Source organism: Caenorhabditis elegans, chromosome V (genome assembly GCF_000002985.6).
Source record: "Caenorhabditis elegans chromosome V".
NCBI lineage: Eukaryota > Metazoa > Nematoda > Chromadorea > Rhabditida > Rhabditidae > Caenorhabditis > Caenorhabditis elegans.
The window spans coordinates 6344249-6371280 of NC_003283.11; the positions used below are offsets into that span (position 1 = coordinate 6344249).

Sequence of the window (27032 nt, forward strand, 5' to 3'; positions counted from 1 at the left end):
TTGTTCTTGAAATATGATATCAATCTAGATATTCCAGACCAAACCCGACTAGCCTTCACATTCATATTGTAGTATATTTTTCAAGATGGGAACGAAAGTTCATGTTTAAAGTTTCGTGTTTAGCACGTGCTTTTGATGCTTCAGAATTCATATTAATTTTTCTTCACTGCAACGTTCTATTCAATAGCCCTTTCTCTCAAGTCAATAGGAACCTCCACCAAACACCGACACTTTTCAGAGGGAATACCCAGAAGATGTCATGCATTTTTGATATTTTCCGATTTCTCCAGGAACCTTTGATAAACACTTTTTTGAGCGACTTGTTTTTTCCTGGATAGCCATCTATTTGTTTTATTTTTTTTTTCATTTTTTTTTCGAAGTCTCAAAACAAATTGGTCTGATCCGGGGAATCATCAGCTGTCTATTGGTCCGTCGATCTATTTCGTGTTTTTTTTTGCGGGCTGGCATCTGTTTTTGAGTCCCTTCGGTCACATGCTTCTTGTTCTCGCTCCTGTCCTATCAACATGAACTGACCGACTTGTCGTCCCTGCTCTCTTGGTTTGGTTTCACATTTCCGACCCACGACAGTGAGGGACCATTGTTGGCGCCCGGGGAGAGAAGCTCGTCGCAGGCGCGAGAGTACATGGTTCCCGGGCGGAAGAAAAAACTGACGACCGCGGTTGCAGGAGGCGAGAAGCGGCCCTTAGAGCTGTGCTCACTCTATTGGTTATAAAAGAAACGCGAACTATACAAAAAGAAGCCGACGAGAGAGTGATGAGGTCGATGAGATGGCGACAACCGGCCAGCCGGGGGCGCCCCGAGCCCACCTCCTGTGTTTTTTCTCGTCTTTCTTTTTTGTGTGTGGTCTCGGCGGCCCGTCTAAGCGCGGCGCCGTTGCTCCAACATCCTCTGAGGCCATGGATGTCGTGAAGCTGAAGGGCGCGGCTGAAGAACGGAGAACGACCGACTATGTTGTGCAGATGTGTGTGTGTGTTCTATTTTTCCTTCTCTAGACTGCTTCTTCTTCCTTTGTTTTTGCTTTCACTGACATTTAAAGCTCACCCATTCTCTAAAAAATTGTTCACTCTAAAAAACATGATCACTGTAAATTATACTATTATCACAATTACAACACATTTTAAAATCAATTTTTAAACTTATCAAACATGCGCCAACTAATAACAATGTATTATCAGTCAAATTGTTTTTTGATAAAAACTTGAGATAATGAAAAGAGAAATAATCGAATGAAACATAATTTGTTGAAGAATCATTATCTTAAATTTCGAATAAAAGCTTAATCCGACCATTGTTAAAGTTCAATAATTTTAGCCCATTTTTGTTTAACTTATATTGGGTGCAAATCTATTATGACTATCAATCTATCCTTATCCCTGATTTCCCATTCAAGTAGCTCTTGTACAAAAAAGTCATTTATATTTTTCATATGTTGTTGTTGTTTTTTCATGTGCAAGCTAAAATAGAAAACGTTCTGACTAGTCAGCTATAAATAACACGCAATTGGCTTCATATATAGCTGAAAAGCGGAATCCTTGTTCGATAACTTTGACCTGGCGGTCTTTCTCATTGTCTTTTCAATTTTTCTTCTTTTCGAACCTTTTCTCTTTCTCTATCCCATGATCATAAAGTGAACCGAACCTTTTTTTCAAATTTGAGCTGTCATGACGTCTTTCGTCAGCGGTGCCCACCCAAACCCAGGATCATCATCTTCTTCACCTTTACGTTTCAAGCATCACGCACCTTCTTTTTCTTTTCTCTCTTGAAATTCCCTCACATTGTCTTCGAGTTTCTACTGCTCTAGGGACCATTCACTTGTTGTTTCGTGTGTATGTCTGGCGGTTGTTGGGCGGGGAAGGACCACTGAGAGAAAGAAGAAATGACAAAAAGTGCAAAAAATGAGGTGCGAGGTGGGAAAGATGTTTCCTATCAACACCTGCTGATCCAATGGTAGTCGATCGTTGGCAAGCTTCCCAAGGCCAGTTGTTTAGTGTATAGCATGTTTCATGTATCGGACACTTGATGATTTCCGGATGGTCCTCCTCTTTCTCTCTCCTTCGTCCATTTTTTTTCTCGTTTTTCTCTCTATTTTTTGTGTTGGTTTTTTCTCTTTTTTGCTCCCCTCTTGCTCTGGAAATTTGATCCCGTTGCCTGTGCTAGCTAGTCGTTTTCGAATCTACCACGCCTCCAGAAGATGGAGAAGGTCCTCCGGGCAGCAAATTTTTAGTTTACGATAGTATCGCGAAACATGATATCGACGAGACCCTCGGTGGGCAGTAGGCACACGCGGAAAAAAAAACGAAAAAAGAGAGAGAAAAGCATGCGAAAAGAAAAACGACTTGAATGAGTTCTCTTGTTTTAAAGTAGTACTTCGATTTTTTTTTTAAATTTAATTTAAATCAATATCAACTGATAAAATTATTACAAACAAGCAAAGCTACAAAGCAATATTAACTCTGAAACTAAAAATTTCAGTCTTTAAAAAACTTCCAATTTCTCAAGAAGGCAGGCGTAGGTCACCTTTTTTTCTTGATTTCTTTGAAGATATTTCTTCTAATAAATCAAGCAGATTGATTTTTCAAACTTGAAACAAAATGATTTACGGAGATGCCAACCAAAACGCTCGCCCTGAATATTTTTCTCATAATAGTCAAACTACCGTATTATTCACCAAATTCTAATTTTTCATTTCCGAAAACCATTCCTGATCATTCATTTTTCAATGAATCAGCCAGTGTCAATCATTGTCTTCTGTCCATTCTTTTCACATAATGTTAACGCAGTTGACCATTCTTATCAGTCCTTGGCGCTCGCCTGAAACACCGATCCTCTGCGCCCTCTGTGCTTTAATGTTATATGCTGTTTGTGCAGTCATTCTCCTCGACCCCGAGTTTCAAGTTCCAAATCGTCATCAGATCGACACACTGATAACGACGGTCACTTTCAGTTTTCGACACAATTTTTTTACCTCACTTTCCCTATTTTCGCTCTTTTTTTGCATGATAAACACCTGAGCAGTTGAGGTTTTTGTTTTCCAAATATCCAGTTTTTGTCGCATAATATATTCAATTGAATTTACAACACTATACCTGAAAAGAGAAAGTTTTGAAATCTGACCAGTTATCGTTGATTTCTTTTCATTTTTTCCGTTTTCTTTTTTCTTTTTTCATTTTTCCCATCCTGTTGTCTACCACTTTATCAATTCAATCATCTGACCACTCATCCTTCGAGACCTTCCAGACTTTTGCTCCTTATTTTTCTATTTTTGGTTTGCTCTTTCTTTTTCTTTTTTTTTACTTTTCTTATTTTCCTCCCTGTGAGCTAGTGACCAGAGGAGGCGTGGCTTGCTTCTTTTTAAAGAAACATACAGCTTGTTCGGATTCAAAAGTATATAGTGGGAGTGAGAGAGGAAGAAGCAACAAACTCATGCTTATAACCAGGAGAGATAGGCTCAGTGAGAAGAAGCACGGACCCTTTGCTGGCCAGTCGTTTGTTTGTGAGCTGATGAGAGAATGTATGAGATGAAGAGATGCAAACCGGGTTTGGGTGCACTTTTATGCAGAGACATAGTAAACATTTAAAAATTTGAAAATTTGGTGTTAAAAAATATAAGTCTTGCTTTCAGGGAATATTTTAGTATTTAAAATTTTTAGATCTCAAATTAAAATACAAAAGAAAAGGTACCAAGTCGAATTTTTTAAGCTTTCCTAGTATGAAAAAAAAACGATTACTGTCTGGTCGAAGTTTTGGAATTAAAAAAACATTGTTTCATGAAAAACTATCTAGATTTATATTTCCTCCCCTGTAAATACACTTGGTTTTCCCTCACTATGTCTTTGGATCAGCCCTTTAATTTTCATCATCATAATAAATCAGAGTCAACACTAGTCGGATCTTCCCATCTCCCCTATGTTATCCTTTGTTGCAATATCTTGAAATTGACCTATGCAAAACAAAATAAACGAGCCCTACCGAAATGAACAAAGACGATGTCTGAGAGGCGCAGGAGTGCGTAGAAGTATGTTGCGAGTAGCCGATAAGAGAGCGTGCGAGACGAAAAGACACAGGCACGTGTCTTGGTGGCGTGAAATTGAAAAATGGGTGGAGAAAAAGAAGGGGGCAACTGACTGACCGACGATGAGTGCACATGGGTGGCATATCACCCACTTTTTCACATGCACTTTTACTATTTTTCACCCTTTTTTTTTGGCTTTTCAGCTCTATGGTCCTAAAAGAGCCCGCTTCAAAACAAGAAATAAAGAAATTCACTGGAGTCTTTAGTTAGAAAGAGACCTCGGCATTTTTCTCTAGCTTCTTGCCCAAGTTTGGCCCAATGGTAACAAAAGTTGGACAAGGTTTTTATTCAGGATGCACTTAAGTTCAGTCTAAGTGCCAAACTCTTACCCAAATTCAAATCATCACAAGAAAAGTATAAGTTGAAAGCCTAAACCGAGTCTAAGCCAAATTTTGCTAGGAGCTGGAGCCAAATCCATAAACAGAAAAACTCGAAAAAACTCTGTGACGATATAGTTTTAAAAAGTCTAAATTTAGAGCTTCTGAATTTGGAGCCAAACATGCCTCAAAAAACTTCTAGCTATGCTCTTTAAAATTGAAATTCTGTAACACAAAATTTTTATTCGTTTCAAACTGACTATAATTTTTTGTTCTCTTTTCCTGAGTCGGTGGTCAGAAGGAAGCGACAAAGACGTCTTCTTTTTCTTCTTCTATCGACGGAAACCGAGTTATCTCTCAAGTGCGACATCTTTGCATTTTTTACTATTGCTGCCCTTCTCGACGAAGGAAAAGAAGAACGCGTTTGCCACTTTTCAGTGCAAACTCAACTAGTACAACTTTTTTTTGTGCCGGTCGAAGCAACAAAAGACGAGTTTCAGTTACCCACATGCTTCTCGAGTGCGTGATTTTTCCAAATTTTTTTTTTTCGAAAAATTATTCTGAAATGACAGTGCGCAAAGTGACTCATCTCGGTGACGCTGGATAAATTATGCATTGGCTTAAACTGTTGACACCGTTTCCTGATGCATTCTTCAAGAATTTTGATCGCTCGGAGTCAAATAACCATTTAAAAATGGGGCAGGATTTAGATTAGCTATAGAACTAAGCGTGGTTTACCTAGAAAACTATGATAAATTTGGTGTGTTATTACTATTTTTTAAGATCAAAAAACATCAGGAAAAAACTAAAACTCCCAAAATTTCCTGTTTCACTACTAGCTGTTCAATTTCAGAACGCTCTGAAAATTTCATGAACAATGATTCATTTTTATTCAGCTGTTCAAAAAGTGTTTGTGGGATTACAGAATTTTTTGGCAAATATTTTTTTTTCGAATTTCTGATATCTTCAAGTTTTTCATTCGATTTTTACCGCAACTCGTGCCCCTAATTTGCGCAGCCACGCCGTCGCGCGAATCGGAAAGTACATCAAATGTCATGAAAATTTCTGCCAACACAAACTGACCACCACCATCATTTTCTACTCGCTCTGACTGTCTATTTCGAAAATTCACTTTTTCACCGTCCTTGAACCGGGGGCCGCCGTGTGTCCACTCGCGTCCTTCAACTCCCATATATGTATTTTTCTATTGCCACGCATGACCAATCCCTGTTTTTTTTACTAACCATTTCATTTTCCGACATCTCGTTGTTGTTGTTTTTGTTTCATCCAGCCTGAACGATTCTGTATAGTGTGTGGACTGAAAGTCGAGAAAACACAGAAAAAGAACAGAAAAAAGAAACAACAGACACACACAGTTTTCTTGCTTTCCGGAGCCCAGAACCGGGGGAGCTATAGAGCTCTTCGGGGGGCTATCCAATTGCTGCTTTACTATTTTATTTTTCTTTTCTTTTTTCGCTTTTTCCGGCTGCCCCATTGCCGCTCTCTTTCTCCTCCAGAACAGCAAGCACAACAATCTGAAAAGCGGGAACCAAAGCAAAAGCAAAAAGAAAAAAAACGACTGCTCCAGGCTCAGGCTCGCCCGAGCTTCTCTTCCATGCTCTTCTCGACTGCTGCTCGTTTTCGTATAGTTTTGTTAGTGTCCGCCGTCTCGACCAGCGGCGGGCGCGGCGTCGTTGAACACACGACGCCGCTGTTGTGATGGATGGCAAAGTGGAAAAAGAAAAAACGAAAAAAAAGAAAGAGTGAGATAGGAAGAAGGAAGAATAGAAAAAGAAAGAAAAAAGAAGAACGCGGATGGGAACCGAATGGAACACCCGGAGCTGTAAGGGGGGAGGAGGAGCCGATGATGCGTCGAAAACATCAACAACATCAATAGTTAGAAGCACAAAAAGGTCCCACTAGTTTTTTTTGCTATGTGTGAGCGTTTTCATGTCTAGTAGCCTTCGTTATTCCGAATATAAAAAAAGGATGTCAAAAAAGAGTGCATTGATGAAATTCTAGCCATGGTGAGCAATGGGTGGTCGGTCACCTGCTACAAAAAGTACATTTGTGTGGACATCCAATATACTAGAATGAGAGTTTTTACTGATCTCTGCGAGATTTTTAGTCTATCTATTCTCCATTCATGAAATTTCTCTTTTCCTTTTTGCTTACTGTACCTTAATTTTTCCTAGTTTTTATATTTATCAAATAGCTGAGAATTTGCTGTTTTGGTGTACTCTATGATTCTCAAATTCTTTTCATTTTGAATGAAACAAAATGAACATGTATCTTGATGAAACAGTCTAATATTAAAAAAAGAAACTTAACGACAAAGTTTTGGCAAATTGCCAAATTATCTAAACTTTTATTTTTTGCCATTTTCAATGATTTTAACATTATTCCCAGTGACGATTCTCCAACTATTATCTTCTCGTTTTTTTTGGACTTTCGACGTTCAATCTTGCACTTTTGTCCACTCTTCCTCTTTTCACTTTCACTCTTTAAGCTACTGGCTATTGCCTCCTCACTTTCTCCCAATTTGATCCTCGCTTTCGCTGCTTTCACCGTAGCAAAAAATGTTGCAAGACAAACGCGCCAAATTCAAAATGGTCATTGCGCGACGACGGCGCCACCGTAGAAACCAGTTGTCAGTTGCGCAAGCGCAGAGAGTAGAAGAGTTAGAAATGGAAACTGAAAGTGCAAGTGGACACTGTCTACCGGGGTGGAAGAGGAAGAGGATATGTAATAGCTGGTGGCTAATAGAGAAAGTGAGCGAAAGTGGTGGAGAAAACTTGGCGGTGAAAGTGACATCTTAGCTAATGAAAGTGGTCGCTGAAACTGGTCAGATAGGAGAGTCTATTTGAATTTTTAGAAGCTCGAGAAACTGGAACAGCGACAGTACCATCTAATATTTTTACCTATAGTTTAAAGATATGCTAGTAGTTATCAAGCCAATCTGAAACTATTCAGTTGGCTCATTCACTTGCTTTTAAAATTTTTTGGCTCTTTCATGCATCTGCCGGTGAAGCCCGAGACTCCATTCCTATTTTTTCGCTATTGCAAACACCAAAAAAACTGAGCAATGCACAGCTGCCGCAAAAAAAGACAATGCTCTTCCCCCAACGCGTCATAATTGTGTTCATGGTGGTCTACGACAGAAATAAAAATTTTGCAACACAAAAAACACTCTGAAACCATTAACCTCGATTACGCAAGTATTCTCAAAAAAGGGAACAGTAATGCTCTTGCTGAAAAGAGATAATACAAAAAAAGGGAGTAACCGGTTAGGTGGATTGATGGGATGGACGGCACTGCAATTTAGGGCATGATTTTGAGACTACTGCCAACCGGCCGCCTGTCCTGATGCCCCCTGAGTTTCAACGAAAAAACACATTTTTCCTCACTTGTCCACTTTCACTTTATTCGTGATCATCTGTTGTTATTGTTTTTTTTTCTGTAATCTATCGGAATATATACAGTTTCGATGTGCTTTATAATACCGCGAGAGATTATCAGCAGGGAAAAGAACGAATGTACAAGAAATTGAGTTCTCATAGATAAAATATTCAAAACATTCGAATGTTTCTTATGCTGTCTTGTTTCTACAAACAACACTTCATCAAACACAATTTTTGAGACTTGAAACTTTGAACTTCAACCGAATTCGGTACCTTTCCCATAGTCTTACAATACTTCCAGATACCCCGTTCTACAAAACTAGCCCCTTCGCTTTCCTTTTGTAGTCATCCGACGCGTCATAATTCTTGATGGCATCCAGTCATCCCAATTTCGAATCCGTTCACTTTTTCTTCCCCCACACATATCTTCCTAGTTGCCACCGACCATTCTCCAATCACGCAACCACTTTCACTTTGATATCCATCTCTGACTTTCACTGCCGCTTTTCGCTTGCGTAATCGTAGTAGCCGGCAGGTGAAAGCTGAGAAAAGAAACGCTGCGAAAAAAAAACGTTCAAGGTTTTTGCAGACCACCATCAGGCTTCTTGGGTGGTGTTCGTTTTTTGAAAACTTCAAGGCGTGACTGGAATAAGATAGTGTCGAGCAAATAATATGTTAGTCAAAAAAATGCACTGTTCAGAATTGAACTCAATTAAAACCGAATTCTACAAAATTCTCAATTGTTGTCAAGTCATTTCTGAGAACTGCCAAAAGGTACGACAATTTCTACAAAGAGATTTTGAATAAAAATAGAAATCGTAAAGTTGTGTATATCTCATCTTTATACATAGTATGTCGCACTGAACTCTAGATCTTCCTAGAATTTTCAAAATCTCAATTTTTGACATGGCATAGGTTGGCAAATGGAACGGGAGACATTTCTAAAGAAGTAATGCATAAAATCTTAGAAATCAGAATGTTTTGTATATCTCATCTTATCAGTGTGTCGCAGTGTCCTCTTCATTACAAATGACTAATGACCGTAAAACTACTTAATCTGAAAAATTGAATATGTTAACACTATATTTTTCAAGTTCTTTGATCATCTCATACTTTTACCCGTTATTACATATTGTATTTAAGGGATTTCCTATGTTTCTTCGTGATATTTTCTGCTCTCGTCTTCACTTTTCTTCGCTCTCCAACCGTTCAAAAACACGTACTTTCTCTTTTCAGATTTCGCCTTCTACAGCCACAGCTGACAGCTTTTACTTGCCCACTCTCACTACTGAAAACGAAAGGGATGCCAAAGCTTTCACCAATCATTTTCTACCGTCCACATATACATCTTCCTTCTTATGCTTCCTCTCTCATCGAATGCCGACCAGTCTCCTGCTGCATGTGTGGTGTGCCTCATCACCATCTAGTTCTAGATTTCGCTCCTATGGCCATCCACTTTTGCCTCACTGCCATCGTCGTCGCTTGCGTAATCCTTCGTTTGTTACTGTCGCGATATGTATCGTCGCCGTCCCACCCATCATCCTCCTCCCTCCTCTTCCCTTCGCTTTCATTTTTTTCCTGTGTGTCCCATTCACTTTCCGCCAATCCTCACTTCACTTTCTCTGCCCATCGGATGAGATGGATGTTGAGGTTTTCCTGGTGACGTGAGGCAAACGCCTTCCTGATCGGTCGGTGCCTCTGCCAGTTGCATCCTGTATTCTGCACAAGCTTCGTGAGGTGTCCTGGCGGTGCATGTTTTCTCCTCCTATTCCTATTTTCACTTGGACGTTCTGTTAGTCTGGGTGCATTATATCTTTATATCCTATCGTATTCGTTCTACTCAAACTCTATTACAATTTAGGTGTTGAAATGTTAATTTCAATTTTTGTTTTGTTCTAATTTATTTTTGCCTCTCTCATTTGAGAAAACTTTCTTAAAATACTTTCTGTTTACGTCATTTTAAAGTGAACTTCTGTATGTGAATATTCCTAGACTTTTTTAAAAGTTACATTCATCTTTTCTGATTGTTTCCATATATTCTAGCCAATACTTTTCCACCATCTTCTATCCTCCTCATTGCTTAATTTTACAACTATTTTTCACCGTTGACACAACCTGCCACCTCCACCACCACTATATCACAAACATCTCTTTTTTGGTGGTGGGTATACTGTAATCCACCGGTTCGTCAATAGTACATGATAGAGAGACCGCCGCGCCACTTCTGGCATCCCTCTTCCACCGGACCTGATCTGGGCAGCTTGAGAGAGTGTGTGGATCAGAGAGACGGGGAGAAGCTTTGCTTTCGCTAGGTGATGCATTGCGCAAGATGACGCTTTCACTGCTTTCGCTTAACGTCTTCACTTATTCAATCTCATCCCTTATCCCGTCCTCCCTTTCGTTGATGTTTCTTCGCGTAACCTGCCCCCTGTACGTCAAAAGCCAATGACCAGTCGCTGCCTGGCATCTATTGCGCAACTTGTGTGCATACAAATATTGTGCTCTTCCGCGCGGAAAAGTGAGGGCGCGAAAGATTAGAGTGGCGTCCACGTGTACGAGCAGGGCGCAGGGCTCTCCCACTGTGTCTGGCCATTTTTTTGGGTTTTTGATCCTCATGTTACACTGAACTCGGAATCTTGCAAAATTATGCTTTGAACTGTAGCAGGTGCACGAACCGCCTAAGCCAGCCTCGCCAGTGGGTTCATAACTTTGGAAAGGGTCCTCAAACAGAAAACCTAAAGAAATAATATTTCCGTTCCCGTTCCATGACCATCGAGAAGAAATAACATACAATCACATAGAAACCTCGACCTGTGTAAAATACCAGTTACGGTCAAGATGACCAAAAATGACCGTATTGTGATGGCCGTCTCCGGTCTTCTATCTCTCGAGAATAGATAGAGAGGGACAGAGAGAGAGACCACGACGACCTGAATTTTGAATGGAATCTCAGGTGTATTTGTGAGTGAATTGTGTGTATGTGTCCCTCGCCCAAAAACTTTTTAGACAGAATGAGAGAATCCCCCCACATGTTTCACTGTCTCTCGATCTACTTTGTTTTCTGCGCCCATTTTCCTAGGTAAGAGTATCTCCTCTCACGTCTTCTTTGACAGTTCTTTTGTTGGTCACATGTGACGTGGCACACTATTTCTCAGCAGTTCCAGAACTCTTGTATACATTGTTACTGTCTTCTTTCTCCCCCTCACATGTGCATCTTTCTTCCCCGTTTTCAGCGGCGCCCAGCGCCATGAAACCGTTCTTCGCGTCTCGCAGTCTGCAACTCACGTTCTCTAGTCTTCTCTCTGCTCCGCTTTTTGAATATAAAAGCGAAATAATAAAAAGTGACTGTGTGGCTTGTGTATGTGTGTGTGTGTGCGTGTGTGCGTGAGGCCCTTCCGTCGTCTCCGATCACTTTCCTTCTCTCTGTGTCTTCTGGAAGCGCACACATTTCTACACTTCCAGATCAAGGTGGGCGCGGAAACGGAGAGAACTGTTTGCGCAGCTTTTCGCGTCACTTTCCGTGTGTGCTGCCAAGAGGGGACAGAATGAAACCCCGCCGATGATTCCTCTGGCATCACGCATTTTTTTATTGCAATGTATGCTCTTAGCTCGACGTCACACGGAAATGGGCGGATCCTTCCGCGCGCGCGGATCGTCTGCCCACTGTGTACCGCGGCGCCAGCATGTTTCAACGAGACATGAGTACTTGCACTTTTTTGCCACAGACACCCTAGGGCTTACGCTCCCACACCGCCTCATATTGTCCGGCAAAAAAGGACGCGGTGGGTGGCCGGCAGCTTCTCTTCTTTCACTCCAACTCTTCAGTTTATCTTCTGTTCTCTTTTTTTCGAAACTTTAGCTGAAATTTGTATTTTTTTAAATTAATTTTTCTAGTTCTTCAACTTCTTCTTTTCCGATGTTGCTCCCTTGCCTTTCCAATTTACAATTTGCATCCCAAACTTTCGACCCCAAGTTTCAGTTTTTTCGCCTTTCGTAATTCCACACTTCGTTTTTTGCCTCTTATCAACAGTTATTTCTATTGTCTTTCGCATGTCCATCGGTTTCCAGATCAACACCTAAAAAAAGAAACATATGATACCGCTTTTAGCATCGGCGGTTCTATTTTTAGCATCATGTGCTCTGAAATTTTGGGAAATTTTCCATTGTCTCTGGCGCCGGACGCCATATACCTTATCAGTAGTGACCATTTTTTACTACGTTGTCTTTCTTTCTGATTTTTTGATGCCTGGAGCACTAGGCATTACGCAATCAATACCCTTTGATAACAACGCCGACAGTTGCTGTCAATGTTTCTTTTTGTGCTTCTTCTCGTTGTTCGGCCGTTCTCTTTTCTCTTTTTTTCTCTTCTCCGACTTTTGTTTAGTATCTTATTTTATTAATTTTCTTCATTACAGTGTACCCTAACCTCCAGCTCTACGTTACGCGCGGCAGCACATATTCCTGCGTGTTTCGAAAATTTAAAAATTGATGTTTTATGTGTCTTGACAATAAAGTAAGTTTGAGCCAAAGTAATGAAAAGTCTATAACCAAAGTGATTTCAGGATCATCTAACTTCAGTTATTGGATACCAAACCATATTTAGTGGGCAGCGCTTTTACACAAAATTTCCCGGTTGAAAGTGAAAGAGCGACTTCACATGAGTAGTGGACGTTCAAAATCACAGGTAATTTTGGGATTCAAGTTTCTGTGTCGGCATTGAGGTTCAAATCTCTAAGAGCAGTAAATCCTTATCAGTTCGAGAGCCGCGTGACAAACTCAACTTCCAGCCTTTCGTCCTTTTTGCAAAAACCTATTCTTTTGTTCCTAGGTTTTGAGGGGCGGGGCCGATAAACTTTTGTTATCAGCGTGACAGTCTGGAAGGACACAATGACAAAGGGGCGTCCGTTTTTGGACACACAACTTGGTCCATTGTCAGTTATCATTTTTTCAAAATTTCTGAAATATTTCGAAACATGCTTTACACTAATGAGCTTTTGCTCAGTTCCAGAATTATCAAAGTGAGTTTAAAAATTATTTACAGCCCAGTTTTACTCTAGCTTACTTTTTGAAAATTATTTAAATCTGTATTGAAGACTTGTATTTCTTAATCTTAAATTTTGAAATGACTCACTAACTTTTCGTTACTTTTTTGTGCCGACTCCTCATCTCTGACAAAAGGCAGGTCAAAGTGAATGAACGGCCAAATTCTAAATGTTCAACCAACAAAAAAACGTGTCTCCCCAGTCGTTCTTTCCAAGTCTCGACCAATCGGCCTTCTCCTGGCAAAAGAGTATTTGCTCTAGTTATATTGTGTCTCTGATGCCCCCGAGTACTGTACACATACACTGTAACCTCGCGCCCCGGCGCTACGCCCCTCTGCCAAGTCATATGCTCTCTCTCACCTGCGACGAGAGCTCATTTTCCACGCAAACTTCTGCGACCCACCTTACATTCAATAATTTTGAAATCCAAGTGACCCTTGAAACATTTGATATTCTCAATTTGAAAACAGTGTGGCCTAAATCTGAAAATATTATCTGACAAAAATTATGCTACATCTACCGGTAAAGCAAAATTACTATCAGATTCCAATTTACGATCTCTTGTACTTTCAGACAATAGAAACGTCTTCGGCGGGGCGTCGGCGGAGGAAGGCGAACAGTGAAGTTGATAGCGGAGCTGAGGAGCCGACAGCCACAAGCAGTAGTGACGATAAAAGTGGTTTGTGTCCATTTTCTCATGCCTTCCGTAATTTGTATATTTTTCAGACTATCGTCTTGATTTGAAGAAACGTCTCACCACATTTTTAACCAGTAAGTTTTCCCTTCTTCTATTGAATTTTCGCGTTTCCCAATATTTTCGCAATGCACAATCGTTCCTTCCCATGCCGCACCTAGTTGATTTGATCATCATATCAATGACTGGACGTTTGATCACACGTGTTACGTCACACGCGGCGCTTGCGCCAAAATGTGTCTTCCGCGCGGAAAGCGACCGCAAACATTTGATCAGATCGACGACAATGCAAATATTCTCACAAAAAACCACAAAGTGCGCCATTGGCAACACGGTGAATGTTCATTTCCACACACACACAAAAAAACACATACTATAACAGAAAAAAACTGTCAAGAAAGGGAATGGCAAAGAGTTATGTAGACAAAGTTGACATATGACACGACCTAGTTTTTTTTTGCCTCCATCCAACTTTGCCAACAGTTGTAGACCATCATGATCATCACATCGCAAAAATCTAGTCTTGAAGAGTTGGAGAAAGCTTTGCAATATTTGAGTAATTTTTCGTGAGCACAAACATTTCATTTTCTTTCAGGTAACTCTCAGATGGCCTCATCGGATTCGGGGGTTTCTGGTGTCGAATCAACAGTTGAGCATGACTTGAGTGAATTGAAAGCATCGGATTCTCCGATGTCCCATGACGGAGCAGATTCGCCCAGACCAGAACTTGACCGGACGGATATTGTAGTATGTGGAGAATGTCATACAAGTTTCTCACTGAGCTGCTTTTCAAATTTCATCGAACACAAAGTAAGTCTTTTTACTTTGTGAGACCTAATGTCACTGTGAATCAAAATCACAATGGCATCATCTTTTAAAATGAAGAAAGCTTCAAAGACTTTCAATATCTAGTGATGTCATTTATATTGTTTCAATTCAGGTGTCAAACTGCGGCGGAAAGCTGACCCCATCGGATGATTGTGAAGTGACACCACGCAACTTCGACCGATCAAGACGAAGAACCTTCAACCCGGCGGCGCTGGTGAGTTGATGGAAAACTATTTTGACCAATATTTACCTAAAGAGCCTTAGCCCCACAGACCTCTGGCGCCCGCAACCCCATGACCAAGAGAGTTAGTCCCCTCTATTCCACGTCTTTTTTGTTTGTTCTGGACATTGAAAAACTGTCGGACGGGGCAGAGAGAGAGTGGCTCTGAAATTCTCCATAGAAGATAGTAGTACCTGTGCAAATAGAGAGACCCACAGGTGAACTGCAGAAAACTCAGCGCCAATGCCATCAACAATATTTTTTTGAAGAGGGAATGCATAGAAATTCGGAATATTTTCAGATCAGATGTGGTCGTTCAACATCAGCAAATGCTCTTCTTCCCAACTACAACATGGACGTAACTACGGACACAAATGACTTAGGTGAGTTGGTCAACTGATCATTGTGCAAAGAGCCCGCAAATGTTTGAACGTCCTTCTAGTACATGCACTTCCCGGACTTTAAGTCGGAGCCCTTTTGTAGTAGGCGCTTTGAGTAGGTAACTTCCAACTCTACTTTCAGTTTTTGTTTGTCCAGAGGGTTACGGTACTTGAAATTTTTTTCACATTTTGCCATCCATCCCCCGTTGTTTACCGCAGGGCACCGACTTTTTCTTGGCGGTGAGTTGTTGTAGGGTGATCCACAAGACTGTGTGTGCGTGAAGAGACACAGAGTTACCACGTTTGCATAGATAACTGAGATCAGAGAGACGAAGTTTGCCTATGTACCAACGAGTGGACCAGTTTTGACCAGCAATTTGAGAAGAATTTTGTGGGTTGAGACAGGGCGCTGCGCAACGCAACGCACCAACTCACTGCGAGATAGACTCTTGAAACTCGGCGCCTTTCTTTTTCTCGTACGTGAAACTGGGAGCCGAAGGGGGAGAGAATGTGTTTGAATAGAGCATCAATGAATAGAAGAAGGTCGTCAAAGACCGGTCGTTGGCTCGGCGCTCAGGGGTCAGGTTACTTGTGCTACATGTTGATGTTGCCACCACGTCATATCGGCGCCCGTGTGACCGAAAAAGACCATTCAACAATGCAGAAAAAAGTGAACAGTATATAACTACTTTCCGAGAAATTAAGTTTTAGTGTAAACAACTCTAGAGAAGAAGTAATGGCAATAAGTGGAGTCCACAGACTGACCGCGTATTTCCGAAATAGCCACACAATGAGTAATCTAAGTTTATCCAACTGCCATTGCTAAGTTTTGCAAAGATATATACTAATTACAGGGAGCTCTTCGAAGTCACTCACATGTTGCAATTGTAAAGAACGATTTGGAGATGTTTGGACACTTTTGAAACACAGCTACGACATCCATGGCCTGCGAGTATGCCAAGAAGCAATCCCAGAGTCGGATGTTTCGGTTACTTCAACATCTTCTCCAACATCAAATGAGTCAATGCACATGTCTTCAAGATACAACCATAATGACACCTCATCCAAAATCATGCATCAAACCATAAAGTCTGAATCAACAATGATGAATAGTTTTTGCTCAGAACGGCTGAAAGAGATTGTCACAAGAGCTGGAGAACAAGATCAGAAACCACTGATGGCGCTTAGAAGGTTGATGCCAAGTGAGGAAACCGAGGAAGAACAAGTCTCAGCGTTTACCTCAACGTCTCTTCTCAATTCTAGAGCTTCTCAACCGCAACTCCCAACAGTCTCCAGCTCGGCAGGCTTCCAAACTTCTGGATCTATGCCAAATGTCTGGATGCAGCCATCAATGCTAGCTGCTATGCAGGAATATTATGCATCAATTCAACAGATGCCATATCCAATGACAAATAGTACTGCGGTTGCTTTGTTGAATATTTCAAACAACCTTCAACAACAACAGCAACAACAACAACAGCTGCAACAACAGCAACAAAATCTGATCGCCGCTCAACCTCAGGTCGCAACTCCACAACCACCCGCACCGACACCTTTGTTTCAGAGTTTGAACAGATTGTAAGTTTGAATCATAATTGATGAACTAAAAATAACATTTACCCGATTTAGAAGTACCGCTGATGAGTCCTCATACACTCCACGACCTGCATCAGTTGCAATCAGACGACGTGCTTCACCGGAAGAAGAGTTGACACCTCCACGAAAAAGTATGAAAATTGAAGAAGAAGATCAACTGATCGTTGTCGATGATGGTGAGCTTGCTGAGCCAGCTGCTCGCAAGCCAAATAACATCAAGAAGGAGAGATGCAATTTTTGCAATAAGGTGTTCACGAATCGATCAAACCTGATCGTCCATCTCCGATCGCATACTGGAGAGAAGCCTTACAAGTGTCAACTTTGTCCATATGCATGTGCACAAAGCAGTAAACTGACTCGTCACATGAGAACGCATGGGCAACAGGGGAAAGAGACATATCACTGCTACATCTGCCGAATGCCTTTCTCAGTTCATTCTACATTGGAAAAGCATATGAGAAAGTGTGTAGTTAGTACTCAAGGTCGTCGTGAAGGAGGTTCTCCACCAGGTACAATAGTTCCTGAATTATTTTCAAAGAATTCAACAATACATTTTCAGAGCGATCAATTCGTCCAACACCTTCAGCACTTGCCGAGGCAACGTCGCTTTTGGCTCTTTCAGCACCATCAATTTCAGTCCCTCCACAACCTCAAGCTAGCACAGTGGGCCAGAATCAGAGCCAAAGCCATCAAATTGTCCTGAACTGGCTTCATGCTCTCAATGCAAGCAACAGTACGCCTACAGCAACATCGAAAGAAGATATGATTGAGGCTGATGAGGATATGGAAGAGACAGAAGCCAGCGATTTGCAGTCACACCAACCGTTAACAGTACGTCTCGTAGGAGTAATTTAAACCTCAAACTAATACAATAATTTCAGAGTGAATCAAATCAAATTGCTACGGTTGCTAACTAATCATCCAGTATCATCAGTCATTTCTAGCCAGTCATTTAATATTTCTCTCTCAATCCACCTACCTTTCAATCTTTCAAAATACCCTACAACTCGTCTTCTAGTCGCTCGTTTCCATCTAGCATTTCGTTCTTTTTCGCCTCAAATGTTCAGTGTTGTGCTTGTGTTGTCGTCCCGTGTGTGTGTATTTTCTTTCCATATTTCACCCAGTGACCCAGTTCCCTTTTCTCGCCTTGTTTAGTTGTCCGTTTTTTCCCGGTGCCAAAACGCACTCACTATATCCCTATCCCTTGTTTACTTAAGATTTAATCACTTGGTTTAGTGTATTCATTGGTTTCTAAAGCCTTTTTTGTAACCCCCATAGGACTTTCAACAAACAACATGCAAAATAGCCTTTACACGTCTTTTTCTTTCATCCTTAGTGAGTCTCTAGATTGATGTAAACTTTCATCCAACAATCCAAACTCAAAATTCCTTTAGTTTCTTTTAGAACCTACACACACTTTCAGCTCCCCCCAATAGATTGTGATCCCTTCCTCCCAGTTTTCCAGTCAGTCACTGATTATCTAGCCAAGCCTTCCTCAATCCAACTGATTAACATCCAGCTTTAATCTCGCTCTCCTTCAACTTTCAATTGCAGTGAATTGTTCCTCTCTTTCTTCTTTTTTTCTAATAATCCATCAATCGGCATCTCCATCTTCTGAACCCCTAAACTCCAATTCAATCGTCTTTCTGCTACCATTCACTGCTATATTCGATAATTATTCATTTAATCTTTTCTGGCGTCGCCCAGGCAACCATTACTCTTTCGCAGATACCCCCGGTGATTTTGTTGTACAGACCCTGTCCCTTTCCCCCAATTTGTCCCGTGACCTAGTTCTCCCATGGAAGTAGTATTTTTAGTCCGACTGATAGCCCCCTTGTACCATTTATTATACATACATATATATATAAATACGTCCATACCTTCATTTATTCCCTTATTTTATTGCTTTCTCATTCTCTACCAACCTCTTAATATTCTAGTTGTTTTTCATTTTAGTCGCTGATCCTGCTTTTTTGTCTAGATGGACCATCTTTGTGTTAACTATCTTCCTTTTCGAAGAGATTTTCATAAAGGAACCATATTTCATTCAATTTTTCTTTCTTCGGTTAGCTGGTGTACTTTAAAACTTGTGAAGCTATTTTCTTCCCTCTTTTCTCCCTTTAATTCTACCCAATTATTCTTTCCAATTTTTGTCTTCAAATAAATTGCAAACAATACATTCACACACATTGTTCACAAGAGTTAAAAATAAATAAAAATCGACAGAACGGTAATGAACTTTTCTTTTTTAGAAATATACATAAATTATATGAAAAATTATTGCAAATAGAGTTTTCAAACGGAAAAATCCACTTTTTATCCAATGTTTTTGAATGTTTTATTGGAAATTTTTAGTTCTTTCGGATATAAAAAAATATCCTTTTTAGGCAACTTTTTTTTTTAATTTCAAAAAACATTTTCTGACAGAGAAATTAACTTTGTCTCTAATATTTTTAAGGAGTTTTGTTACAAATTGTGAGTTCTTTCTGACATTAATATTAAAATCAATAGAAACCCAGACTTCGAGTTATAATGAAAAACCGCTTCGTTTTTATGTTAAATTTTTCAAAAATTTCAAATAAAGTTTTCTAACGAAATATTTTCATTACTTTATTAAACTAATTGATACAATATTTATTTTACATTGTAATAAAATTATTCGAACATTTGCAATTTTTTTTCTTCAAAAAAAATTAAATCTTTGCCGACTTCTTCTTTCCATAGACCAATTCTTGATACTTATCACTATCTCCATCGATTTTCTCCAAAAACTGAATTCTACCCTCGTGATAAACATCTCTCATTTCACATTTTGGATAAGAAATTCTGTAATGTCTCTCTGGACGGTTTAAGCTGTATTTCTCCCATATCTCGGCGGTGGCTCCTTTTCCATTTGGATTTCTTTAAAAAAACTCAATTTCATAATTCTGAATTCCTTTCTCACCCATATTTGGCAAAATTTGAAAATAATGTAGTCGTAGTCTCCATAACTTTCCGATCTTCCTCTGTTGGTTCGAACTTGCTGTAAACTCCTTCACCGAGAAGATATCTGAGCTCGGTGCAATGAACAGCAGCTGGAAAAGAAACGAATGAAATATTATCAGCTTCCTGATTACAAACCCTTGAACGGCATCATTCCATCCCACATTCCAAAACTATCTGGATTCACGTATTCGAAAGTGTAGAAGTACACCTCATTTCCATGCTTGGCAGCATTTTTGGCTGCCTGAATCACTCCTACGTTGAAAAATTCATCTCCGAGAGCTTCACATAGTTTCTTTCTCATCGCCAACTCATCTGATTTGTCAACTCCTTCGACGTATTTTTCATAGAAAATCTTCTGAATTTCATCCGGATTGCTAACCACATCTTTTCCATAAATTCCTTGAGGCATAAGTGTCAACCCGACATCAGCAGGAGAAAATGCTGGATTCATTGATGCTAACATAAGACCTTCATACTCAGTAACTCCAGTCATCATTTGCTTCTTTGGAGCTTCCTTTCTTAGCTCATCCAATGGTTTCGGGAAGAAATCTCCATCCAAGTTAGGAATGAATGTGAGGAATCCAGAAATCGATTTTTTGTATCCTTTTACATTTGACAGAGTTTCTGGCGATTGCTCTTGGTACCACTTGAAGAGTGCTGACGAATCTCTTCCAGAAAAACCATGAAACTCTGCAAATTCTCGGAAAATCTTGGCTTGATTTTCAGATGCTCTAATGGCAAAGTCACAATGAGCCGTTCCGGAAATTGGAATGAAGCGCTGGAACAAATCTGAAAATATTAGAAATTTATTATTTTAGAAAGTTAATTTAAACAGTATTTTTATTTTTATTTTAAAACCTCAAACCTCTTGAATGTGGGCTCAATGATAATAAATCAGTACTTGCTCCTCCTGCACTTTGTCCAAAGACAGTCACACAATTTGGATCACCTCCAAATGAAGAAATATGTTTTTGAACCCATTTAAGAGCCAAAGTCTGATCCCAAAGACCAAAATTTCCAGGACAGACATTGTCTCCAGTGGTGAGGAATCCAAACACACCGAGGCGGTAGTTAATAGAAACTACCACGACATCTTTAAGTGGGAGAGTTCTGAAAATTAAATATAATCATTCAGGAACTATTGTTTGTTTTATTTTTTCGCTAGTTCATACTATCATAATTCTCTCGAACGACAGAAATAAAACCTTATCAAATATTTTGCTTTATCGAATATGATTCTAACCCGGAAAGGGAGTAAGCACAGAAATCAGAGGATGCGCACAACTCGTATCCTCCTCCATGAATGTAAACCATAACCGGTCGTCCATTTTTCTAAAAAAAAACTAGATTTATTTTATTTCTGAAATTTCAGGTGAACTTGCAAATTCAGAAGATGCATTTCTGGGTGTGAACACATTCAGTGTGAGACAACCAGCCTCTTCCGGAGTTGGAGTTCTTGGACCAGCAATCTGAAATAAAACACAATTTTCAGATGGATTTCGCTTTAATTTTCAATTTTTAAAAACAACAACTAAATGAACTTGCTGTAAATTGAGCAACTAACCTGCTCAAATCCACCAGTCTGTACACAAGCTGGTCCATATTTATAACAATCTTTGATCTCTGTCCAAACATCAACGGTTACTGGCTTCTTAAATCGAAGTTCGCCGACTGGTGGTTTCGCATACGGGATCCCGAGGTACCCATCAACAATCACATCATCCTAAAAACAATGATCTTTGAGATATTAAACTAAATTTTAAATTCTTACATGTTTATAAATGTTTCCTCTTACGGGACCACAAGAAGCTTTCAATGCTTCAACATTCTGTTCAGGAGTCAGATGAGACAAGAATCCACCCATATTCTGTAAAAAAGATCAAAAATTAAAACCAGCAAAACTGGATGTAGTGAAAACAAATCAAAAAGTGTAGTTGATAGGTTTAATTTATACCTTTTAACTGTGAACGAGACGGTACGAAACGTGAAGAGAGATGAGAGAAAACGAGACAAAGAGAGATAGAAAGAACGCAATGACCACAAAAAGGACTACACTGTGCGCAATGTCTTTTACGTTTCCAACATTGTTGTTATTGACACATGATTGATGAAAAGTAAAAACAATGAAAAAAAGATTTCTAAAAAATCATAATTTTTTGGAAAAAGCGATCGGAAATGATTTCAACAAATATTTGTGATCTGCCAATTAATTTCTTCATTGTCAACGATACCGTTTTGCTTCATTGAAATAGACATCAAAGAAAAAAATTGGTATAGAAAATAACTTCTAAAATACATATTGCAAAAAAGATGTTTTCACAGTGGTTCAATTTATTTTGAAGCTCCAGGTTTATATAGCGTCGACAGGAATGTTTGCGAAACAATTTTAATGCGGTCTGCGGTGAAATGTAGTTTCTGCTTTCAACACGTCGTGGTCTGTAGCCTAGTTTAAATCAGAAAATTTATCATTTTGAAAATAATTTGCCTGCTGTTTCGAAACAAAAAATTTTACTTGATTTATGCACCTTTTCTCTTTATTCAAAGGATATGTTAAATGTTTCAAAACTCAAAAAAAAAGTTTTATTATTATTTTTAATGTAATAATTAAGTTTCATTACATCAGCTCTGTCAATTATTTGTAAATTTCTTTGTACCATACACCAGCTCCTGGGTCTTCAAGCTTTTTTCTTCGAGCTTCTCCAAAAACGGCATTCTCCCACCACTAAAAATATCTCTCATTTCACATTTTGGATACGAAATTCGAAAATGTCTTTCTGGGTTGTTCAAGTTAAACTTCTCCCAAATTTCATCCGTAACTCCCGTTCCATTCGGATTTCTGAAATACCGCCAGTTTATATGAATCATTTCCCCTTAATTCGAATTTTTGAGCTCTACGTAAAACAATATTTTAAAGATCTTTCTTCTACAAATATTGAATATTTGTTCCTCCTCACCCGTATTTAGCAAAATTTGAAAAAAGTGTGGTTGTTTTTTCAAGAACCTCCAGTTCCTCCTTCGTTGCATCAAATTTGCTGTAGAATCCTTCGCCGAGCAAATAACGGAGCTCTGTTCCATGCATAGAAGCTAAAAATTGAGAATAGGTGCTTTCAAATTCATTTAAAAAACAAACCTTCGAATGGCAGAAGATCTTTCCACATCCCAAAACCATCTGAATGATAATATTCAAATGAATACAAGAACACATCATTCCCATATTTAGCTGAACTCTTGGCTGACTGGAACACTCCAAGATTGAATCCAAGATCTCCAAAAGCTTCGCAAAGTCTCTTTTTCATTGCTGAATCGTCAGATTTGTCAACTCCCTCCACATATTTTTCATAGAATAATTTATGCATTTCTTCTGGATTTTCAGCAGTATCGTTCCCATATACTCCTTTAGGAAACAATGCCAATCCGGCGTCAGCAGGAGAAAATTCTGGGTTCATTGATGCTATCACACCTTCATACTCATCAACTCCAGTCATCATTTGCTTCTTTGGAGCTTCCTTTCTTAGCTCATCCAATGGTTTTTTTGAAGAAATCTCCATCCAAGTTAGGAATGAATGTAAGCATTCCAGAAACAGATTTTGTAAAACCATTCACATCAGAGAGAGTTTCCGATGACTGATTTTTATACCATTCTAAAAGTGTAGTTGAATCTCCGCCGGTGAATCCCTTGAACTCTGCAAATTCCCGGAAGATTTTGGCTTGACTTTTAGATGTTCTGAGAGCGAATTCGCAGTAAGCAGAGCCAGATATTGGAATGAATCTTTGGAACAAATCTGCAAACAAAAAATTTAAAGATATAATTTTTTTATTTTCAAGAATTATGTAGTCATGTATACAAACCTCTGGAATGTGGGCTCAGTGATAGTAAGTCCGTACTTGCTCCTCCTGCACTTTGTCCAAAAACTGTCACACAATTCGGATCTCCTCCAAATGAAGAAATATGTTTTTGAACCCATTTAAGAGCCAAAGTCTGATCCCAAAGACCGAAATTTCCATTGCAAACACTGTCTCCAGTGGTAAGGAATCCAAATACACCGAGGCGGTAGTTAATAGAAACTACCACGACATCTTTAAGGGGAAGGGTTCTGAAAATTGAATTTTTTATTATTTCAGCGTTGAAGAGCAAACCCAGAAAGTGAATAATCGCAATAATCAGCAGAACCGCCAAATTCGAAGCCACCTCCATGAATGAAAACCATAACTGGTCTTCCTCCAGTTTTCTGAAAAAATAATTAATATTCAATTAAAGTCTCAAAAAGCTTGGAACACTGCCAGAATTAAAATATCTCACAAATTCTAACGATGGCTGCCTGGGAGAAAATACGTTCAATGTCAAACATCCAGCTTCCTCAGGAGACGTTTCACGAGGAATAGTTAGCTGAAAACAAATATTGCAATTAGAAAAAATTAAAATTAAACACTTACTCCTCCAAAAGAAAACGTTTGAACACACACTGGGCCATACTTGTAACAATCTTTTGGCTCTGTCCAGATATCAGCTGGGACTGGTTTTTTGAATCTTAATTTTCCGGCTTGGCAAATGGAATTCCAAGGTATCCATCAACTAGTACATCCTTCTGTAATACACATGTTCAATGCTTTTACAAAAAATGGCTTCTCGACTCACATGTTTATACACATTTCCGCGAATAGGACCGCAAGTGGCTTTTAGAATATCCGAATTGTGCTCTGGTGCCAAATGAGACAAAAATCCTCCCATTTTCTAAAATAAAACTATTATAAATTGGCAGCATGAATTGGAAATATAAACCAATAATAAAACAAGTGGCATATGATAGCAGATCGTTTCGTATTTAAACGTTTTTACGGGGGGTGAAGATTAGTACTTATCACTACATGAGAAACAAAAAAGAGATAGAGTACGTTGACTACAAATTTGAACACATTGTGCCCAACTTTTTGTGCTGATCAACTATATGGGTTATTGTACAAGTACAACGCAGATTAAAAATTGATAGATCAAGAAGATGGTCAAACAAGTTTTGAAAATGTAAAGTTCAAACAAATACCTACCAACTCGGCATTTGGAGGCAACTTTCTGGAAATAGTTTTCAATTAATTAAAATAGTTTTTCAATTTTTAGAGAGTACTGATCAAAAATATTTAAGTTTTTTTTTGCTTACTATTTCTAAATTTTCAGCTTTCTAAATAGCAGTGGTTTTCTAAAATTTCAAAAAAAAAAGGAAGTCGTTGTGTCCGGTCTGGAACTCCATAGTTCACAACTCCCCCCATTTTCTCGGCAAATACTGAAATACTACCTTGTGTTAATACTACTTTTGCTTGAATACTACTATTGCTAGAATACTACCTTTGCTAGAATACTACCAAATTGCTAGAATACTACTATTGCTAGAATACTGCCATTGCTAAAATACTACTTTTGTTGCTTAAATACTACCTTTTCAGAAAATTTTATAATTTTATTCATTTTTTCATTGGAATTCTTATTAAGTACTATTTCTGGTCAGATATTTTGAATAAGAAATAATTAACACAGCATTTTGTATTGTAGAAGTGGCTTGATCGGTTTTATTTAGGGATCAAATTCGAGAGTATTCATTTGTAGTGAAATTGATTTAAATTCAGCTGTAGACCGTTCTCAAAAAGTAACTCCGCTTTTAGTTGTTAGCTATTTTTGATTGAAATGGTTGTAAAACAACAATAAACTAATTGCAGAATTCAAATATTTCTTCCCAGAGTGAGGTTGTAAATACCCACACTCGTTTATAGTTTTACGACTACATATCGTCTCCTTTTTGTTTTGATGACACACAATTATGATTATGATGATTATGATTATGATTATGACAATTATGATGACACACAAATACTGATTCAAACATATAGCTACTAAAGTATTTCACTTTCAAACACTATATCTACAAGCAAACATATTTGCTTATCAATATCAGCCATATTGGACACCTTAAAAACATATCCCATCTTCAAACTCTCACGATGGCTGAAGAAAAAAATTTTTTTTTTAATTTTTCAATTTTTTTTTTAAAGTTTAGGTATTAATTTGCTTTGATGTGTCTAGATATTAAACAGCTATTTGATATTTTCATACATTCTTGTTGTCGCATGTTGATGATGCTCAATCTCAAAAAAGGCTAGGAAAAGTTATTTTTAAATTTGACCGGCGCTCACTTAAGAAACTTAAAAGTTAGAAGAAATAAAACATTACAAAATCAATAAACATGTTAAAAGCTACATTTCTTCAGTTAACCATTTTCATGTATCTCTTTTCGTTGCTGAGCTACGTTGTGTTTATGTACTCAGACGCTGTTAAAATTTCACTTCATACTATTCCAAACTCTAGCCTGTAGCTCAAATTTCAGTTGTCTAATAAAAATGCTGTCAACTGACAAAACATTTGTCGCACTATTTGGCACATTTGGTTTACTGCGAATAATGTCAAATGGTGTATTCTTGCAGACTTATGTATGCTCAATTAAACATAAAACAAGATGAGTTTGCGAGAAAATGGTTAACATAATTTTAAAGAAACAATTAAAAACTTATATGAAAAAAATTTTATTTCTTACTATTAATCAATTAAAACTACTCTCTACGTATCCGCATTGTGTTTCCGTGAAGAAATCTGAAAGAGTGAAATTTTACAATTTATGTTGTCTTTGTCTCAAATTGAACATAAGTCTGCAAGAATACTCCATTTGACATTATTCGCAGTAAACCAAATGTGCCAAATAGTGCGAAAAATGTTTTGTCAGTTGACAGCATTTTTATTAGACAACTGAAATTTGAGCTACAGGCTAGAGTTTGGAATAGTATGAAGTGAAATTTTAACAGCGTCTGAGTACATAAACACAACGTAGCTCAGCAACGAAAAGAGATACATGAAAATGGTTAACTGAAGAAATGTAGCTTTTAACATGTTTATTGATTTTGTAATGTTTTATTTCTTCTAACTTTTAAGTTTCTTAAGTGAGCGCCGGTCAAATTTAAAAATAACTTTTCCTAGCCTTTTTTGAGATTGAGCATCATCAACATGCGACAACAAGAATGTATGAAAATATCAAATAGCTGTTTAATATCTAGACACATCAAAGCAAATTAATACCTAAACTTTAAAAAAAAAATTGAAAAATTAAAAAAAAATTTTTTTTCTTCAGCCATCGTGAGAGTTTGAAGATGGGATATGTTTTTAAGGTGTCCAATATGGCTGATATTGATAAGCAAATATGTTTGCTTGTAGATATAGTATTTGAAAGTGAAATACTTTAGTAGCTATATGTTTGAATCAGTTAGCCATAATTGTGTGTCATCAAAACAAAAAGGAGACGATATGTAGTCGTAAAACTATAAACGAGTGTGGGTATTTACAACCTCACTCTGGGAAGAAATATTTGAATTCTGCAATTAGTTTATTGTTGTTTTACAACCATTTCAATCAAAAATAGCTAACAACTAAAAGCGGAGTTA

The 27032-nt window shown here is 38.5% G+C and overlaps 2 protein-coding genes, 21 non-coding genes and 1 pseudogene across 25 annotated transcripts; 12 read left to right on the plus strand and 12 right to left on the minus strand.

The window, feature by feature from the left end:
• Window positions 1–730: 730 nt before the first annotated feature.
• Window positions 731–919, minus strand: T28C12.7. The gene has a single exon (NR_068877.1). It is a non-coding gene; the product is annotated as an Unclassified non-coding RNA T28C12.7 (non-coding RNA).
• A 1109-nt stretch (window positions 920–2028) lies between these two features.
• Window positions 2029–2177, minus strand: F13H6.7. The gene has a single exon (NR_068878.1). It is a non-coding gene; the product is annotated as an Unclassified non-coding RNA F13H6.7 (non-coding RNA).
• Window positions 2178–2308: 131 nt separating this feature from the next.
• F13H6.14 lies at window positions 2309–2397 on the plus strand. Its single transcript, NR_068879.1, has one exon. It is a non-coding gene; the product is annotated as an Unclassified non-coding RNA F13H6.14 (non-coding RNA).
• Window positions 2398–2818: 421 nt separating this feature from the next.
• Window positions 2819–2959, minus strand: F13H6.11. The gene has a single exon (NR_068880.1). It is a non-coding gene; the product is annotated as an Unclassified non-coding RNA F13H6.11 (non-coding RNA).
• Window positions 2960–4025: 1066 nt separating this feature from the next.
• Window positions 4026–4234, plus strand: F13H6.15. The gene has a single exon (NR_068881.1). It is a non-coding gene; the product is annotated as an Unclassified non-coding RNA F13H6.15 (non-coding RNA).
• F13H6.19 lies at window positions 4029–4237 on the minus strand. Its single transcript, NR_068882.1, has one exon. It is a non-coding gene; the product is annotated as an Unclassified non-coding RNA F13H6.19 (non-coding RNA).
• A 425-nt stretch (window positions 4238–4662) lies between these two features.
• F13H6.18 lies at window positions 4663–4883 on the plus strand. The gene has a single exon (NR_068883.1). It is a non-coding gene; the product is annotated as an Unclassified non-coding RNA F13H6.18 (non-coding RNA).
• Window positions 4665–4888, minus strand: F13H6.23. The gene has a single exon (NR_068884.1). It is a non-coding gene; the product is annotated as an Unclassified non-coding RNA F13H6.23 (non-coding RNA).
• A 3347-nt stretch (window positions 4889–8235) lies between these two features.
• On the plus strand, window positions 8236–8440 carry F13H6.20. The gene has a single exon (NR_068885.1). It is a non-coding gene; the product is annotated as an Unclassified non-coding RNA F13H6.20 (non-coding RNA).
• Window positions 8441–9270: 830 nt separating this feature from the next.
• Window positions 9271–9417, minus strand: F13H6.25. Its single transcript, NR_068886.1, has one exon. It is a non-coding gene; the product is annotated as an Unclassified non-coding RNA F13H6.25 (non-coding RNA).
• On the plus strand, window positions 9274–9494 carry F13H6.26. The gene has a single exon (NR_068887.1). It is a non-coding gene; the product is annotated as an Unclassified non-coding RNA F13H6.26 (non-coding RNA).
• A 502-nt stretch (window positions 9495–9996) lies between these two features.
• On the minus strand, window positions 9997–10141 carry F13H6.22. Its single transcript, NR_068888.1, has one exon. It is a non-coding gene; the product is annotated as an Unclassified non-coding RNA F13H6.22 (non-coding RNA).
• Window positions 10142–10277: 136 nt separating this feature from the next.
• F13H6.6 lies at window positions 10278–10415 on the plus strand. Its single transcript, NR_068889.1, has one exon. It is a non-coding gene; the product is annotated as an Unclassified non-coding RNA F13H6.6 (non-coding RNA).
• A 625-nt stretch (window positions 10416–11040) lies between these two features.
• On the plus strand, window positions 11041–11319 carry F13H6.27. Its single transcript, NR_068890.1, has one exon. It is a non-coding gene; the product is annotated as an Unclassified non-coding RNA F13H6.27 (non-coding RNA).
• F13H6.9 lies at window positions 11109–11644 on the minus strand. The gene has a single exon (NR_068891.1). It is a non-coding gene; the product is annotated as an Unclassified non-coding RNA F13H6.9 (non-coding RNA).
• Window positions 11447–11647, plus strand: F13H6.8. The gene has a single exon (NR_068892.1). It is a non-coding gene; the product is annotated as an Unclassified non-coding RNA F13H6.8 (non-coding RNA).
• A 129-nt stretch (window positions 11648–11776) lies between these two features.
• On the plus strand, window positions 11777–18749 carry bcl-11 (C2H2-type domain-containing protein). Of its 2 annotated transcripts, NM_001129441.4 has the most exons (12): window positions 11777–11786; window positions 12225–12324; window positions 12374–12495; window positions 13427–13532; window positions 13580–13624; window positions 14143–14357; window positions 14488–14589; window positions 14897–14978; window positions 15830–16553; window positions 16605–17080; window positions 17131–17402; window positions 17453–18749. In NM_001129441.4, the coding sequence occupies exons 3-12, from the start codon at window positions 12469–12471 to the stop codon at window positions 17486–17488; spliced, it is 2085 nt and encodes a 694-aa protein (NP_001122913.1). In that variant the 5' UTR covers window positions 11777–11786; window positions 12225–12324; window positions 12374–12468; the 3' UTR covers window positions 17489–18749. The 2 variants fall into 2 exon arrangements, with proteins under 2 accessions (NP_001122913.1, NP_504620.2); NM_072219.9 differs by lacking the exons at window positions 11777–11786; window positions 12225–12324; window positions 12374–12495 and adding an exon at window positions 13210–13375.
• Window positions 13715–13856, plus strand: F13H6.12. The gene has a single exon (NR_068893.1). It is a non-coding gene; the product is annotated as an Unclassified non-coding RNA F13H6.12 (non-coding RNA).
• On the minus strand, window positions 15038–15179 carry F13H6.10. Its single transcript, NR_068894.1, has one exon. It is a non-coding gene; the product is annotated as an Unclassified non-coding RNA F13H6.10 (non-coding RNA).
• F13H6.24 lies at window positions 15041–15182 on the plus strand. The gene has a single exon (NR_068895.1). It is a non-coding gene; the product is annotated as an Unclassified non-coding RNA F13H6.24 (non-coding RNA).
• F13H6.16 lies at window positions 15243–15463 on the minus strand. Its single transcript, NR_068896.1, has one exon. It is a non-coding gene; the product is annotated as an Unclassified non-coding RNA F13H6.16 (non-coding RNA).
• F13H6.13 lies at window positions 15246–15602 on the plus strand. The gene has a single exon (NR_068897.1). It is a non-coding gene; the product is annotated as an Unclassified non-coding RNA F13H6.13 (non-coding RNA).
• Window positions 18750–19159: 410 nt separating the features above from the next.
• Window positions 19160–21423, minus strand: cest-33 (Esterase cest-33). The gene is made up of 8 exons (NM_072220.5): window positions 21328–21423; window positions 21121–21279; window positions 20939–21025; window positions 20800–20888; window positions 20422–20666; window positions 19692–20345; window positions 19516–19645; window positions 19160–19472 (listed from the first exon to the last, which is right to left on the minus strand). The coding sequence occupies exons 1-8, from the start codon at window positions 21418–21420 to the stop codon at window positions 19265–19267; spliced, it is 1665 nt and encodes a 554-aa protein (NP_504621.1). The 5' UTR covers window positions 21421–21423; the 3' UTR covers window positions 19160–19264.
• Window positions 21424–22184: 761 nt separating this feature from the next.
• On the minus strand, window positions 22185–24285 carry F13H6.4 (annotated as a pseudogene). Its single transcript has 9 exons — window positions 24193–24285; window positions 23991–24142; window positions 23857–23943; window positions 23694–23785; window positions 23406–23650; window positions 23160–23338; window positions 22687–23071; window positions 22511–22640; window positions 22185–22392 (listed from the first exon to the last, which is right to left on the minus strand). Coding segments are annotated over exons 1-9 (1571 nt in total).
• Between the last annotated feature and the right edge of the window lie 2747 nt (window positions 24286–27032).

Coding starts and splice junctions, on each gene's coding strand:
- cest-33 (NM_072220.5), bottom strand. CDS start 21,420: ATGGGTGGATTCTTGTCTCATCTGACTCCTGAACAGAATGTTGAAGCA. Junction 20,889..20,938: donor GAAATGCATCTTCTGAATTT/GCAAGTTCACCT, acceptor GTTTTTTTTTAG/AAAAATGGACGACCGGTTAT. Junction 19,473..19,515: donor TCAAATTTTGCCAAATATGG/GTGAGAAAGGAA, acceptor GTTTTTTTAAAG/AAATCCAAATGGAAAAGGAG.
- bcl-11 (NM_001129441.4), top strand. CDS start 12,469: ATGAGTAGTGGACGTTCAAAATCACAG. Junction 12,496..13,426: donor GTGGACGTTCAAAATCACAG/GTAATTTTGGGA, acceptor TTGTACTTTCAG/ACAATAGAAACGTCTTCGGC. Junction 13,625..14,142: donor TCTCACCACATTTTTAACCA/GTAAGTTTTCCC, acceptor ATTTTCTTTCAG/GTAACTCTCAGATGGCCTCA.